Here is a 16,378-nt window from a genome sequence, read left to right as displayed (position 1 = left end):
TAATTTTTTCTTAAGATACTACTACCATAAGAATGCCACATGTATATTTTCAATCAAAGATCTCTAATAGTTTTCGATATATTGGAAAAAATCGATTTTTATTTTGTAACTTCAAAGGGCTGTAACTTTTTTTATGTGCACATTTGTACTAAGGTAAGTTAGGTTCAATCGAACTATTTTGGGCCCCAGAATATGTGATTAAATTTATGACCTGTATTTTTGTTACACCCTGTATATATATATATATATATATATATATATATATATATATATATATATATATATATATATATACAAAAAAAGGGCTTTTAAATATAGACAATATAAACTTACCTTTAGATGAGGTAGCGGCCACCCTAGTTTGAGTTGGTAAAGGATTCTTATCATAGTTTGGATCCTCAACCTCTTGACATCGATACGACAGATTACGTAGAATGCACACAGAATTCTCTACAATTTTATTGCCTATATTTGACTTATCTATGGCACAGCGTACAACAAAAAGTAATGCATCAACTAAACCTTCACACTCTCTTAATTTTTTTCTAGCATATTCTCCAGCAGAACTGACATTTCTTAGCACACCAGATGCGTTTCTGAATACTGTGGACCAACAAGTCTCGCCGTGATTTCCTTGTGAATCCCAGCCGGAATGTGGAATTATAATAAAAGTAACAATGGTTATTACTCCGTCGTCTATTATGTTTCTCTTGAGATCTTCACACGATGACATGTTCCAGATGACACCGGTGACCAGTTCCTTTATTTCAGCCTCGTTTGATCTTCGTAATAAATTGATCAGAGCAGGAATACCGCCCGCGTTTTTAATGGCTCTTTTGTTTTCGTCATTTTGTCTGCCATAAGATAAATTTCTTAAAGCTCCGCAAGAGTTCCTATACACCTCAATACTGTCATGACACAATAATTTAACTAACGGGGGTATGCCGCCTAGAGCTCTCGTTTTTTGTTTGTTAGGATCATCCATATAACACAGATGTTGTAAATAGGCTGCCGCATTGGCTTTAATCACATTGTTTGGGTTGTTGAGGAATCCAATGACTTCAGTAAGATTGGGATCACGCCAACGCATGCCCCTTTGATCTTCGTCTCCGCCAATACTACCAGGAGAAGCAATATTATGTGCCCTATCATGGGTCAGTCCAACATTGTGACCATGCAGGGACATCTTACTGACATGCTTTTGAAGTTCCTCGTCCTCAAACAATCTCATGGTGGCTCCTACTGGTACAGGTCCATTAATACTATCTACATAAGGTCTAGAAAGACTTGGCGCTGTGCCATAAGGAGAAGGTGAAACATAACCATACACTACGGCAGAATCATCTTGGTAAGGATCTATACCTATTGGTCCACCGGGCGACGGAGTGACCCTGTAGTGTTCAGGCAGTTCATCGTAACCTGAACCAACGTAGGCAGCATTAGGCTGAGACGTTAGAGGCAGAGGAGAGGGGTCAACACTATGTTCACTAGGACTAGGTGGAGTGGGGGGTCTTTCAGCTCCAGCGGCGTAGCCCATATAGGCACCGTAAGGGTTCGGATAGTGGTCATAGTCTTGGTAATGGGGGTGTTGATGGTACTGTGAATACATATGATGTGGTGGTTGTTCAATGTAGTCAACGTATTGAGAAGGATGGGAATATGATCCCAAGGAAACCGGAATGTATTCTCCTGCTTGATCGTCTAACTGCTGTACTTCTCGTACGACTTTGGTCACAGTCGTCACTTGTTGAGTCGTCTGTTGCTTCTGATTCCTCACTAGTGGCTCGTCGCTGTGTACTGACATGTGGCTCGAATTTGGCGAATGCTCCGACTGTCCATTACTATGTGGGTGATACACACCGTCGCTCAGAGTACTCGAAACATCTGGGCCTCTGTCAAAAACAAAATCAGTCGGTTAAATATACAACTTAATATGATTATCTATCTTAAAATTAAAAAGAATCTCATGCAGCTTCAACTTACTTGTAGTGCTGCATATCGGGGCCCTGTTCTTGTAATATTCTCCTAAAAATAACACAAAATGAATATGATTTAATAAAATATGATGTAAAAAAAACCAAAACCAATGTTAACTGGATGTTACAATGCACCCTCTACAATTACTTACATCCGATTCCCAGATAAAAAGTACTAAAAAAATTCATGATAACATTAATACCAATAAAATATTTACAGATATTGACATGGTAAGCTGGTTTCAACACTGTCTTGACTTCTAAATTTATTCTAATATGCGTTACTTAGGCAGAGTATGTTTTCTTCCCTTCTATTATCTATATTTTCTCGTTATCATCTTATATTTATCCGTTTTCTCGCCAGTTTATTGGCTACGAAAGATTTTATGCCTCAATATCTTCTTCATATAAACTTATGATACCGAAGGTTCACTGCTGAATACACAGTTTTAAAAAAACTCTACTTGAAACTTGATTAAAAAATCCTTTATAAAAGGTATATCTATTAAAAAGGAACCCTTTCAGGCTACATCATAGGACGTTTTCGGCATGGCAATTTCATCTGCAGTGCTACTTACAAGGTATACATGAATGAGCCACTAAAAATACATGGGTGCAAACCCGTTAAATATTGGGTATAAAATGGCAACATGGCAACGCAGAACTCCCAGCTATGAGGTTGCTGGCCCGGAGAGAACATCCTCTAAAACTCCACTTATCTTGAGTGCAAAATAATCGACTCACTTGCTGAATTGTACACGTTAGAAGTCTCGAATTTACTAAACCTGTTGTCCAATTTGAGTGATTTTTTTAGTATGTTATTTAGAAAAATCGATGTAATATTATTGTTGCTAGACAGGTAAAGGTCATTTTTATACCGGGTGTAACACTCGTATTGTGTTTTTTCTTAAAGTTCGGAACACCCTGTGTAATATTCTAGCATATAAAAAATATTTAAATTAAAACTCAATTGTAGCCTTTGGCTTTATTAACATTTTTTTTATTCATTTGCTTATGTTGGATATGAAGCTAATAAAGAATAGTTGGCTAATAAAGAAGTTAGGTACGTTAACAACTAGCGATGTTTTTCATCAATAAATCCTCATTTTCTGCTTAGTTTAATAAACAAGCTTAAGGTAGGCTATGGGAAATTAACAATTTAATGGACGTTAAATGGTTAACAGTCAAAAAGTTTAACAGGTTTGCTGTGAAAATTAGTAGATTTATTATTTAAAGCTTCAATTAAGTCCGTAGTTTTTTTTGTTATTTGGTGGACATGGAACGCGCTACAAGCAGTGTGTTCAAACAGTGATCTTACATAGCGAAGGACTTAGCTACCATGGTATTGGCTCCTTATATTGGTAACAATTTTTTGCTAATGCACGATAATGCACGACCTCACGTTCACGAACTGTAACCGAATATTTACAACAGGTAAATCTTCGGACTTTGAAATTGCCATCGCATAGTCCAGATCTGAACCGGATCGAACGTTTGTTGGACATATGTAATTGGCAGAAGACTACGACAGCGTTTGCCACCTCCTAGAACCTTACAAGAGGTAGAAGCAGTATCTCTCGAGATTTGGAATGATATTGAATCAAGACCAAATAGCATACCTCATTTGTAATATAAAAGCCCATATCTCTTTTATTATCGAACATATTATGTAAGCGAATGAATCAAAAAACAAGATGTTAAGAAAGCCTAATAGCCCGGCTACACGCACCGTCTTGCCTGTGCAGTCCAAAACTGTGCAGGCATGACGGAATAAAATAACTGTACACTGTACGTTGTCCACACGTGCAGGCCACGTAAAAAATTGGACTGCGCAAACTTCAGTCTTTCAGAGAATTCGACACGATCAGCAGCACGGAAGAGGTTTTTTTAATGGAAGCGTTATTGTATTGTTTATAAATAAAAAAGCAACAAACAAACAAGCAACGACGCCGTAGAAGTAAATGGAGTAAAAAGTGGCTCTTGCGGAGAAATATACATTCACATGTTAACTTAATTAAAGTTAGAAAGAGAAAAGTTAGTCTGATTTTTAATTTAAAATATATCATTCAAAAGATACTTTTTGTTTATTCTAAGGGACTTCATGAAATCTATCATTTTGCGTTTAAATTTAAAAAAAAATACTTATTAGTTTTCTCATGATTCGAAAAAAATAAATGCGTTTAGAAAGAATTCGACCGAAATTTTGCGCCTACGCTCTCAAAAAGGATTAAAGTATTACACATTTTTATAATAAGTATTTCAAAATCTTTTAAATGAGGTGTCACATGATGTACTTTCCCATTAAAAAAAAGTTATGCCTGTCACCTGAGGAGGGATCGCGTAAAGTTCAACATTGATGCTATGATATACCTACTATGATTATTTTAAAAATCGACCTGTCCGAGCGTTTTTCTTATGTGTTAAAAATAAATAAGTTAATAGGGGGGCTGTAACAGTTATTCCAGCGCACTGTATAAACTGTTTTCAATAATAGTATACCAATATTGGAAAAAAATAATAGTTAATCTTTATTAAATACCAAACGGTACAAATTATTTGATTTTAAAGTATTAGGGGAGTGCATATAGATTTGCACTTCGGAAAAAATCAAACAACATAGAACTTTTTGTAATTTCATTAAGAAATGTTTAATAAACAACATATCAAAAAGTTCTACTCGAGAAGTGGGTGCTTCATTTTTTATTAAACAAATGAACTGCGAAGTTTGATGTCTTTTTTAAATAACTCCGAAAATATAAACTTTAGAACAAAACCGACTTGACCATTGAAAAATTCAGAAAATTTTACAAAAAAACCTTATATAAATAATTTTCGAAAATTAAATCTGTATCTTCTATAATTTTTTATTTATAACGCCAAAGTCACCCTTCTCACAAACATTGGCGCACTGTAAACTAGCGTACGGCGAAGTGCACGGTTGAGTTATTTTACCGTAATTCTTTAACTAATGGATCCAATGAAATTTTACAAATTGAACCTAAAAGAAGAATAATTAAGCTATCTTATGGTTATAATACAAAGAAATAAAATGTATGGGCATACGGTGGGGACGGAAAGTGAGCCTTATATGAATTTTGTTTAAAAATTATTTAAAAATGTGTAACTAATACAATTTTTCTTATACATCCCTCAATTTTGCACAACTTACCTTTCAAGCATCGTATTAAATGATGTTTCATTCAAAAAAATCTCAAAAATTTAATTCAAATAATATGACGTCTTAAAAAATGTAATTTTTAAAATCTTCGTAGTTTTATAGAATTACCACCACTTTAAGACCGTATTACTCAAGTTTGAACAGATCTATTACAGGTTTATAAGTGCTTTTTTAAACCTTAGGATATAATCTTTAAAATGCACTGAATTATTTTACTTTAGAAATGAAATAGACTATTTCTTTTTGATAAAATTAAGAAAGATAACCAAAATGTAATACGAAAACCGAAAATTACCAGCTAAAAAAATGTTTATATAAAGTGATCAAAACTTTTTTCTGTAAAACTTACCTAAAATACATTTAATAATAAACTTCAACAATTATAAATGTTCAGCAAAAAATTTTTTTTAGCTGTTATACAGAATGTCTGCGTAACTTGGAACCTATTGATAACTTTTTTATTATCAGTTTTACGAAAAAAAGTTTTTCTTTATAAAATACTCTGCATCGTATATAATCTAAGATGCAATCATCAAATATCAAATTTAATGAATTTTATACGAGGTATGTCAAACAATATGAATTTCACTCAAGAGTAAAGTATCGTTAAATTTCACAATATCGAAAATTGTTATTAAGAAAAGTTGTTTGGAATTAAAAAATTTGTTTAAGTGTTCAATTACATCCTTCTAATTAAAATATTGTGAATAATAAAGGCACTTAGCTCTTAAGAAAAATTCATATTTTTTACATACCTCGTATAAAATTAAAAAAGTTTAATATCTGATGGTTGTATCTTAGATTTTAGACCAGGGAGAGCATTTTATGAAGAATAACTTTTTTTCGTAAAAGTGATAATAAAATAGTTATCATAATTGTAATAAAATGATGATGAGTATCCGTAATTTGAGAAAAAATTGAAAAAAAGTTTTTGATTAGAATAATGTAATTGTATATTTAAACATAATTTTTAATTTCAAACAACTTTTCATAATAGCATTTTCTGATATTCTGAAATATATACTTTACTCTTTAACGAAATTCATATTTTTGACATAACTCTTATAAAATTGATAAAATTTGATATCTGATGGTTGAATTTTTGATTTTTGACTATCCAGAGCATTTTATGGAGAATAACTTTTTTTCGTAAAATTGATAATAAAAAAGTTTTCCATTTGGTTCCTAGCTACGCAGACATACTGTATACGAGCTTCTGTATAAGAATTTTCAAATTGCAATGCCATATTCGGATTCAGTATAATCAAAAACAAAATAGAAACATATTTGATCAAAGTAAAATGATGAATTTTACGATATTTTTAAGATTATTAATACAAAACAATTGTTATTGTTTAAACAATTAATAAACAATTAGCGGTCAAATCCGCGAATAGAACTTTTTACTTTAACATGTATATAAACTAACAAAACAAGTTTTAGAAAAATATAAGCTTGTTTGAATTTTTCCGAAACAACGCATATTTTCGTTCTAATTGCACTCCCCTATATGCCCTATTTTAGAATCAATTAAAAAATAAAATATTACCTCTTTTAATATTTTTGCCATTAAAGCGTAGGCTTCGGTTTTCTTATTTCTGTCGGAATATTCTTTACACTTTACTTTCCATAACGCCGGCAAAGATTTGTGTAACTCTATAAATTCAGTTAAAAACTGTTTCGTAACACTTCTTATGTCGCTCATCTTGGTCTATCCACCTCGAAAACTTTTGCGGGACTGAAGAACGGACTGAACTACCGTCCACACGTGCAAGTAAAACTGTAGAACCAAAAACTGCACAGGTAAAATCTTCAGCATGTCGAGGAGGATACAGTCCGCGCTTGGAGGCCTGTGCGCGATACAGTCTTGCCGTCCATACGCACGCTCTTACCTGCACAAACCAGACTGTGCAGGCCCAGGCATGCTCTCAGGCAAGACGGTGCGTGTAGCCGGGCTTTAAGGCTACAATTGAGTTTTAATTTAAATATTTTTTATATGCTAGCATTATATTACACAGGGTGTTCCCAACTTTAAGAAAACAACACAGTACGATTGTTACACCCGGTATAAAATGACCTTTACCTGACTAGGAACAATAATATTACATCGATTTTCTTAAATAATAAGGCTATAACATACTAAAAAAATCACTCAAATCGGACAACAAGTTTAATAAATTCGAGACTTCTAACGTGTACAATTATTCTGTAAGTGAGTCGATTATTTTGCTCTCAAGTGTAGATAGCAAAGCTCCGAGAGATATTACTTTTTCAACGAGTTTTCTTGCGATAGGTGCCACATGTTGGCTAACATGGCCTAGTCGGTGACCTACAGCTCTTAAAAAACCCTAAACTTCCTAAGTATGACATTATAAAGATATAAAAAATATTTACATAACGATAAGAAAAATGGTGATGAAATGAGTCAAACACAAGCCTACCTTTGGGTAATTTCTGTATGTGTGATGCTATGTTCTCGCCTTTGTTCCACCCTCCTATTGACCAAGCTGCCGTGATGAAAGCATAAAATTGTTTAGCCAAGCAGGTAAATGTTAGACAAAACATGCAAATAACAAAAATACAGTTCATAAAACAAGTAACCAGATATATAGATCTATTTGTTATTATAAATAACGAAGCAATGTTATTTTCTTGGATATCGTCAGTTTTGAAGTGCTTGGGAAAATATCACAAAATTTGTAAAATAAAGTAAGTCTTTGGTAAGGTTTTTATTATAAGAAAAATTAGGACAAACTTATTATATTTGTTTGCAATAATTTTGTTTTATTATCGATATCCACTCCATTTCATATTTGTTGTTTGCTTAAGGGGTTACATAGGTCTAACGGGTAAAAAAGTGACTTTTTAAAAAAATTATATCTCGAAAACTAAAAATTATTTTTATTTATAATTGGAACATGTAAAAGTATAGTACTTAAGGTACTCTCAAAAAAATTTTCAGCCCAAAATATTCATTTTTGTAGAGTTGACTACAATTTTTCGACAACAGCCCTTTTTTGCGGTGGGCAGCATAACTAAGTCCAGTCTCATCTGAAATCAAAAAATCAAAAAGTTTCTTGTAGTTTATACCTCTGGCTAGTGAATGAACGAAGGAATTTTTATGAGGTGAAGTTGTTTTTGTTTTATAAAAAAAACTACATTAAAAATGGTCATTTTTGAAAAAATGAGAAAAATTGGGGTCGAAAATGTGTTTAAACTTATGTGAAATCTTCAAATTTCATTTTTTTTTTAATTCTTTCGTTTATTCACTAGCCAGGGGTATAGACTGCAAGAAACTTTTTGATTTTTTGATTTCAGATGAGACTGGACTTAGTTATGCTGCCCACCGCAAAAAAGGGCTGTTGTCGAAAAGTTGCAGTCAACTCTACAAAAATGAATATTTTTGGCTGAAAATTTTTTTGAGAGTACCTTAAGTATACTCTATTCCACGAACATGCGCCTGTTTTGGATTACTTCGACAATGAATATTTTACTGTGCAAAATAAGAAGAACGAAAATAAATTGCAAATTACATTGTTGTTTATTGGAATAATTATTAGCGCCATTTACTTTCGTACTTCTTATGTTGCACAGTAAAATATTCGTTGTCGAAGTAATCCAAAACAGGCGTATGTTCGTGGAATGGCCCATACTATACTTTTACATGTTCCAATTATAAATAAAAATAATTTTTAGTTTTCGAGATATAATTTTTTTTAAAAGTCACTTTTTTTACCCGCAAGACCTATGTAACCTCTTAAATAACTGGTATATATTATGTATTATTATTGATTGTATAACCACATAGAAAAGACCCTAGTGGCCAAAGAAATACACATCGATCTTTTGGTTAACGTAATAGGTACTCTTTCAAATCATCACTGCAAATAATGGATATAAGTGTGTCCCTAAGGAGAAGATTTATCGACCATGCTTGAAATAATTACAATTTGTAGATGATGTATTGATAAAAATGCATTGCATGTTTTAAAATTCAAGATTGTGTAGATGATCTGATTGACACGATTACATAAGGCAATAAACCAGGGATTCCCAAACTTTTTGATACCACGCCCCCTTTTGTTGAAATGAAAGCTTCTCGCCCCCCCCACCCCTTAATGTATGGGCCTAGAAACAAAACAAAAACAAATAAGTATTACATTGAAAACAAAACATTTATTTATACTGCCATAAGATACAACAATATCAGTTTTCATAAAATACAAAAATTATTTATAAAAGAAAAATAGATTAGGTTGGTTAGTGAGATGTTAGGGGTTGCATTGTATTTACTAGTATGCGTATTCGTGGCTGAGTTTTATTAAGTGTGCAACACAAGTTACTAGCAACATCAAGTTTATTGCGATACTCTCTTTTAATTGCCGCATGTGTTGAAAATGCTTTTTCCACCTACCTCTACCGAAAGTATACTTTTCCGGACCTGATTGTAGGGAGCAAAGTTCTACTTTTCCTCCCTAGGGAGGAAAAGTAAAAGTGACGTCATGGTATTTCATTCATGAAATATAACTTATTGACGCCCTGTACAATATCTATTTTCTATTACGTAAGTATCTATACATTTTAACGCTTATTTATAAAACACCCCCCTGTATTTTGCAGAATGATAAAAAACAGTAAGTAAATTGTTATTTTGACTTAACAATGTTTACATTAATAATTTGACTTATATTTGACAGTTGACAGTTATATTGTACCTACTTGTTAGTTGTAGTTCTAATAAATTTTGTTGGTTAGTTACATGAATAAATTAATTAAAAATGAAAAAATTACTTGTTATTTGAGGAAGATGGAAAAACCATATGTATAACGTGGGAGTAAAGTGCCTTTTTCTCCCTTGAATGATTACTGCTCTCCGCTACGCGTCGGGCAGTAAACTTCATTCTCGGGAGGAAAAGTAGCACTTTCCTCCCTTGTTATACAAATAGCTATTTCGCACAAATAGGGCACAAAACTTGAAAAAGGCACATATAAAAAAATGAAAATGTTCCCGTGATACACTAGGATCCTTTGAAATATTTTAACCAAAATGAAGATTATTAAAGTTGTATTGGCAGAGGAATCGTGCAAAAAATCATTTAGATTTATTTGCAAAGCTTCTTCTTGAAGTGATTCAGACAGGGAGTCTATGTTGACATGGAATGGGTCAGTTGACATTCTGTAAATACTATCGTCACAAGTGTTCGGGAAGTCTTTCTGGAACTCTTCAATTAGGTTCTCCAAATGGTTCAATTTAAATGATATTTGGATTTTCAAACTTAATCCTTCGTAAATAGCGTTTCTTCTGAGAGTGACTCTACTTAAGGGAAATTTGAATAGTCGCAGGGGTTTGCTGATATTTTACGCTTCCAAAGTTCCAATTTCTCAATATACATCTTGATTGCATCACGATGAGTAACTATGTATGTATATTTGAGTCTCCACTCTGCAGTTTTAAGTTAAGGCTGTTCAACGACTCAAATATATGCAAATATTACATAGGTTCAATGTTTTTTGAGGTCCACGCTTAGTTCATTTTGCTTTTGATGTTCCAAAATGGTGATTACTTCATTTCGAAGGTCAAATAATCTTGTCAACATGTTTCCTTTTGAGAGCCATCGTACTTCTGTATGAAATAACAGTGTTTTGTGATCACTTTCTAAATCTTCACAAAGAATTTTAAACAGTTGAGTATTCAACGCACTGATTTTTATGTAATTCACTACATTAATACACAACTTTAAGGCAAGCCGCACACCAACGAAACATGAAACGTAAAACACGTTTCATGAAAATCAAACACGGCTAAACAAATCTTGAAGTCCGCCTACCAATGAAACGAGTGCGATTCATGCTCATAACACATTTTTATTTTCGGAAAGTTTCATAAATGGCCGGACGCCTATTTGTTTAGCAGTGTTTTATTTCCATGAAACGTGATTTACGTTTCATGTTTCTTTGATGTGCGGCCTGCCTAAGACAGCATTGAGTTCATTTGGAAGAGTTTTGGCTGCCAAGGCTTATCGATATATAAAACAATGTATCCCAATCACACCAGCATTTTTCTCTCTTACTAATTGCACACAACCTAAACGAGAAACAAGGCGCGCCATCGGTACATACACCGATCAGTTTTTGCCAAGAGAGTTCATGTTTGTCAAAAAACTCACTGACACTGCTTACATAACATCAATAGCTTTTTTGTCGTGGTCACCAACTCTGTAGAAAAGAATAGTTCGTCTCTCATTTTTTCGTTTTCAATATACCGAACATAAACAATTAACTGAGAACATTGTGCTATATCTGTACTCTCGTCTAGCTGAATAGCAAAAAATGGCGAGCGATTGTTTTACTGCATCAACTACCTGGTTTTTAGGGGTCGCCAAATTCTTGAAAATTTCAAGATCTTGTCTTGATTTCAAGACAAGATCAAGACAAGAAGTAATTTTAGATTTCAAGACAAGACAAGAAATTTTATGTCAATACCAAGATTTCTTGTCAAGAAATCAAGAAATATCTTGACTAGCTAATAATAGGTTTGTTCTAGCAAACAGTCAAACTAGTCAGAAACCATCAGCAAACAGTTGGTCAGTGAGAGAACATAATACAGTCACCAGTGCTATCCCCTCTACTCGCGCTGGTCCGCTATTCTCTGATGGTTTCAAACCGTTTGAAACTGATGCTAGAACAAACCTAATGAAAACTCTAAAACGTATTTATTTGTGAAAAATATAACATATTTTAACATAAAATAACGTACTTTAATGTATTGAACACTTTTTTTGTTAAAACGATTTACAAAAATGTAAATCATGTAAATGTAACATAAATTTTTTAATCGGAATTGATAAGCCATGCATTAAGGTAGATAATACTTCTTATGGAGTCAACGTCTAGCCGATTTCTTGACTTTGAAAAAAAAAAGCTGCTCTTGAAATTAGCTTGAATAAAATCCTTGGCCATTTTCGATAATTACGGGTAGTCATTTTCGTGTTTTCTGTACCAATCAAGAATATTGTCAGCCTCAGCATCTTCTGACCTAGGCTCATTTAAACATTTTTCGGCACTGGCATTGGATTCTGTAGGTCATTATGGGATCTATTAGGCCGTGTTAGCACGCAACTCAATAAAAAGGTCGCCGGGGGAATCACCGGACCAGGTAATCAAGAAATTTCAAGATCTTGAAATTTCTTGAGTCAAGACAAGATATAAGATGTCAAGAAAACGTTAAGACAAAATTCTTTTAAATTTCTTGATTTTTTTTCAAGACAAGACAAGAAGTTGTTATCAAGACAAGAATTCTTGTCTTGTCGACCCCTACTGGTTTTGTATGTCTTCGGGGATATCCTCAATGCGACGTTTCACAGTGTTGTCAGAAAGAGGTATTTGAGATAACTTTTGCTTACTCTGCGTTCCAAGAATAATATAAGCTGCCTTTAACATACACTGTTTAACAAGCGGTTAATTTAGAATTTTAGAAAGACTATCTAAATTGAATTTAATGTTCATCTTGTCTCCCCCCCCTTACATGTCTTCACGCCCCCCAGTTTGGGAACCCCTGCAATAAACAATTTAAAACTGAAAAAAAAACGACAAATGACGGCTTTTAAATTTTAAATTTTTAAATCTAGTTTTTCTTCTTGTATAGCTTCTATCTGTTTCGTCAGTGTTTTCCACTGATCCGCCAATTGTTATTTCTTGCGTCTTACGTCCAACAGTTGTCCGAAATGGTCCCTCCATCTTTCCATTATATCCTTGACGTCGGTTAATCTTGTTCTATTTTTAGTCATTATTTGTTTTAGCTTTATTTCTTTGTTGATTCGTAAGTTTTTCAGTGTTCTATAAAACAATTTTACATTTTCTTTAGTGTTTTGTTTCATTTTTATTGTCTATATCTCATTGTTGGCCACTTCTTTAACTTTAACTCTCTGAAGATAGAAGATTTGAACTTGAATTTAGGCACGTGGTGATTTCAAAGATTTTTTACTTGTTTTTGAGCCTTAAAAATCGTCATTTCTCCTTTTTTTTTCGTTTAAATTGTTTTAACTTGAAAATAATCAACTTTAGAAAAAAATTACAAGACACCTTACTTGTTTAGAAGAATCCAACAAATATATAAAAATTGCTCGACCCGAAAAAGTTGATTTTTATAAATTAAAAAAAAATGTTTAAATAAAATTTGGACCACTTTCCGTATGGACGACTTCTTGAACCTTAGTAAATAAATAAATGAATGAACCTTATCCAATAAATATCATCAACGACAATTAACACTTATAGTACCTATTTTAGTAGAGTGTCTAAGAGTAGAAAACAAAAAATTTCTTACCCAAAAAAACCAGCCGATATTACAAAAAAAAACACTGTAAAATACAACAATAACTATGCCATACCCGCTCTATGCATTAAACAATGAAAATAAGTCACGTAGAAAAATATTTTAAATAGGTTATGAGTAATATTATGTGTAATACATTACAAATTCCACTCATAGAATTATTTAACTAAAAGCATTAAACAGTCATAGTACTGGACTGTTTACCACGTGCTATATGAAATATTTAAAATAAAAAAGAAAACGAGTTGTAAAAGGTACAAGAAGAAGCAACAAATATATAGGTAAGTAAGGTGAAAAAAAACATGAAAATACACCAGAAATAAAATATAATAACTGAAAATGTAAACAGCTTGCATGGAAGTGCGCGAATAAATCAATAAAAATTAAATAAAGGTAAGTATAAGTATGTATCTTATTTTCCTATTCCTCTTTGAGTTTATTGCATGTGTGATACACCCCGTATTTATAAAACACGTTTTACATGATATATTATACGTATAGGTACAATACACAAAAAGTTCGATAACATGTAACCAATATCATAAAAAAGAAACACTCACAAAGCAGCAAAAAATGCAACATCCCGTTTTATAATACAGCCCTTTTTTATTCATTTAACATTTGTATATTATTTATATAACTCGTTTTTTTAAGTGCTTGATGAAATATGTCAATTAATAGTCTTCACCTTTTAAACACACTTAATTACATCGTTTCCATGACATCTTTTCGAGATCTAGAGCACCAATTTCCAGTAGCATCGTGATTAAAAATATAAACACGTTGAAATACAAAAACTAACTAATATAACACTCAAGATACAGTTTATCGAGTTTTCTCGATTAAAACCGTTCAACTGTGATTGAAAAAGTATAAAAATGATCTCATACAAACTGTATATCGGTAAAATGTTATCTTATCTTTATGTGCAATTGGAAAATGCTAAAAGACGGTTATATAAAGTTACGGACAAAAATAACGCACAATTTGAAATGAATGGGAATAAAAATTAACCAAAGTCGTGCCGTAAGCAAGATCAGAATTGCCATGTTAATAGCCAACGTTCGAAACGGACTAGGCACTTGAAGAAGTAGTCGAAGCAATAAAGCACTGAACCTCCGAAAAAAAAAAACGCTGGACGGAAGGGCCGCCCGAGAACTTTATCGTACCGATCTATTATCGGTATCGTACTAGATACTGGCATTCTATAAAAATAACAAAGTTACTCGTTATTTTGATATTTTAGAAACACCTTGTATACTTGAAAATATTTTATGGTTCTACGCATCATTAATTCCCGCATTTGAGAAAATGTTCGGGGACACACTATAGATTATTGCATAAATCAATAGAATATTAGTCATACTTTCATTTCAAATTATGTAGTCCATTTTTCTGAGAAATTAATAGTTTACAATATTTGCATTTTACTGCATGGATTGTAATGAAATTTTGGGAGTAGCCCAAAGCCCAATCTCCTGATTCAAAGTATATCCTATATACTATGGCGCTTTTATCATGGGGGCGGTTCTCACCATTTCTGGGGGATAGAACATTTTTATTTTCGAATTGCATGGAGCAAAAGGAAGAATTTTAAAAAAATTTAAAAATGCGCTCTATAATTTGATCTTATTTTTTTCACCCGTCCAACTTTTTGAAAGTAGAAATAACACTATATTAAGAGGTATTGCAAAAGAAAAACAATGCATTTAAATTCTGGTGAATGAGGGGTTAAATGTATGTACAGTGGAAACTCGATAACTCGGATTAATCAGGACCGCGACCGATCCGGGTTATCGAAAATCCGAGAGATAGCCGGAGAATATGGTAAAAATTAATAAAATACGGTATACTTACAGATAAACTCCGTTAGAATTGAAATAACATGAAATATATTTATAAATATGCACAGTACCTACTTATTAAAATTACTAAAAAAACACCAAACCCAAACGTAAGCAAATGGAAGCGAACAATACAAGACACACAATACTAAAGACCATTGTTTATAAAAGAATTTTTTAAATAGTCTTTCCTAAACAATGCTGACAGTTTGAAATAAAAAGGAATAGATACTACAGACATGTGGCTGTTGTTTCTGCGGCGTGTGCTATGAGTCATTTTTAATATCGTATAGTTCAAATTACACACATACACATTATCTCTCAAATATTATATTACATACATTTTTATTGTTGAAAGGTTTGTCTGATAATTAACTATTTTGATTGGAAATAAGCCACAATTAAATTGAAAAATACAAAATATTGAAAATCAAAATGTTTATCTGATGAAAATCGGTCCGGGTTATCGGGGGCCGACTTATCGGGGTTCCACTGTACTTCTCATTTTTCCTTAAATTACATTAGTCATATATTTTTTTGCACCATATCTCGCTTAGTTTGAATGTAACCGACATTTAACGGTGCTCGTTTTAAAGGCCTTTTCAAACACTACAAAAGCATGAGCACTTTGAGCATGCACCAAAAAACAAACTCTTTTTACCTACCATATCTCTTTTTGTATTATAAATAGAAAATTTACGAAGGAACGAATCTCTTTGTTATTTATAATTAAAAAAAATTTTTATATAGTGTTTTTAGTTTGATGCATAGTTTTTAAGGTATTCACAAAAAACCGTCCGAAAACGTGTCATTTTTAAATGAAAATGGCCAATTTTCAACTACGCATAACTCAAAAAGTATCGAGTTCTCAAAAAAAAGTATAGACCAGTTTTTGCTTAAAAATAGGTTCTCTAGCCACTTCCATGCTTATTTTGACCAATAAATTTTCCACCCCCTTGAAGGGGTGGGAATTACCCCAAGATAAAAGCGCCATAGTATATAGGGTAGATTTTGTTTCTTGAGCTATTCCCTACTTACTGTGAAA

The 16,378-nt window shown here is 32.6% G+C and overlaps 1 protein-coding gene across 6 annotated transcripts in view; it reads right to left on the bottom strand.

The window, feature by feature from the left end:
* LOC126893261 (catenin delta-2) overlaps positions 1–16,378 on the bottom strand; it is a 101,086-nt gene that overhangs the window by 26,657 nt on the left and 58,051 nt on the right. For 2 of the 6 annotated variants that reach the window (XM_050663261.1, XM_050663264.1), the window contains 3 exons: positions 7,596–7,661; positions 1,984–2,025; positions 334–1,892 (listed from right to left, as the gene is read on the bottom strand). In XM_050663261.1, the coding sequence (XP_050519218.1) occupies positions 334–1,892; positions 1,984–2,025; positions 7,596–7,661 (1,667 nt within the window). Of the gene's footprint in view, positions 1–333; positions 1,893–1,983; positions 2,026–2,554; positions 2,738–7,595; positions 7,662–14,177; positions 14,351–16,378 lie in introns of those variants that run through there. The other 4 variants (XM_050663265.1, XM_050663260.1, XM_050663263.1 and 1 more) reach the window with 4 other exon arrangements.

This window comes from Diabrotica virgifera, chromosome 10 (assembly GCF_917563875.1).
Source record: "Diabrotica virgifera virgifera chromosome 10, PGI_DIABVI_V3a".
Classification (NCBI taxonomy): domain Eukaryota; kingdom Metazoa; phylum Arthropoda; class Insecta; order Coleoptera; family Chrysomelidae; genus Diabrotica; species Diabrotica virgifera.
This window is presented reverse-complemented; position numbering and strand designations above follow the sequence as displayed.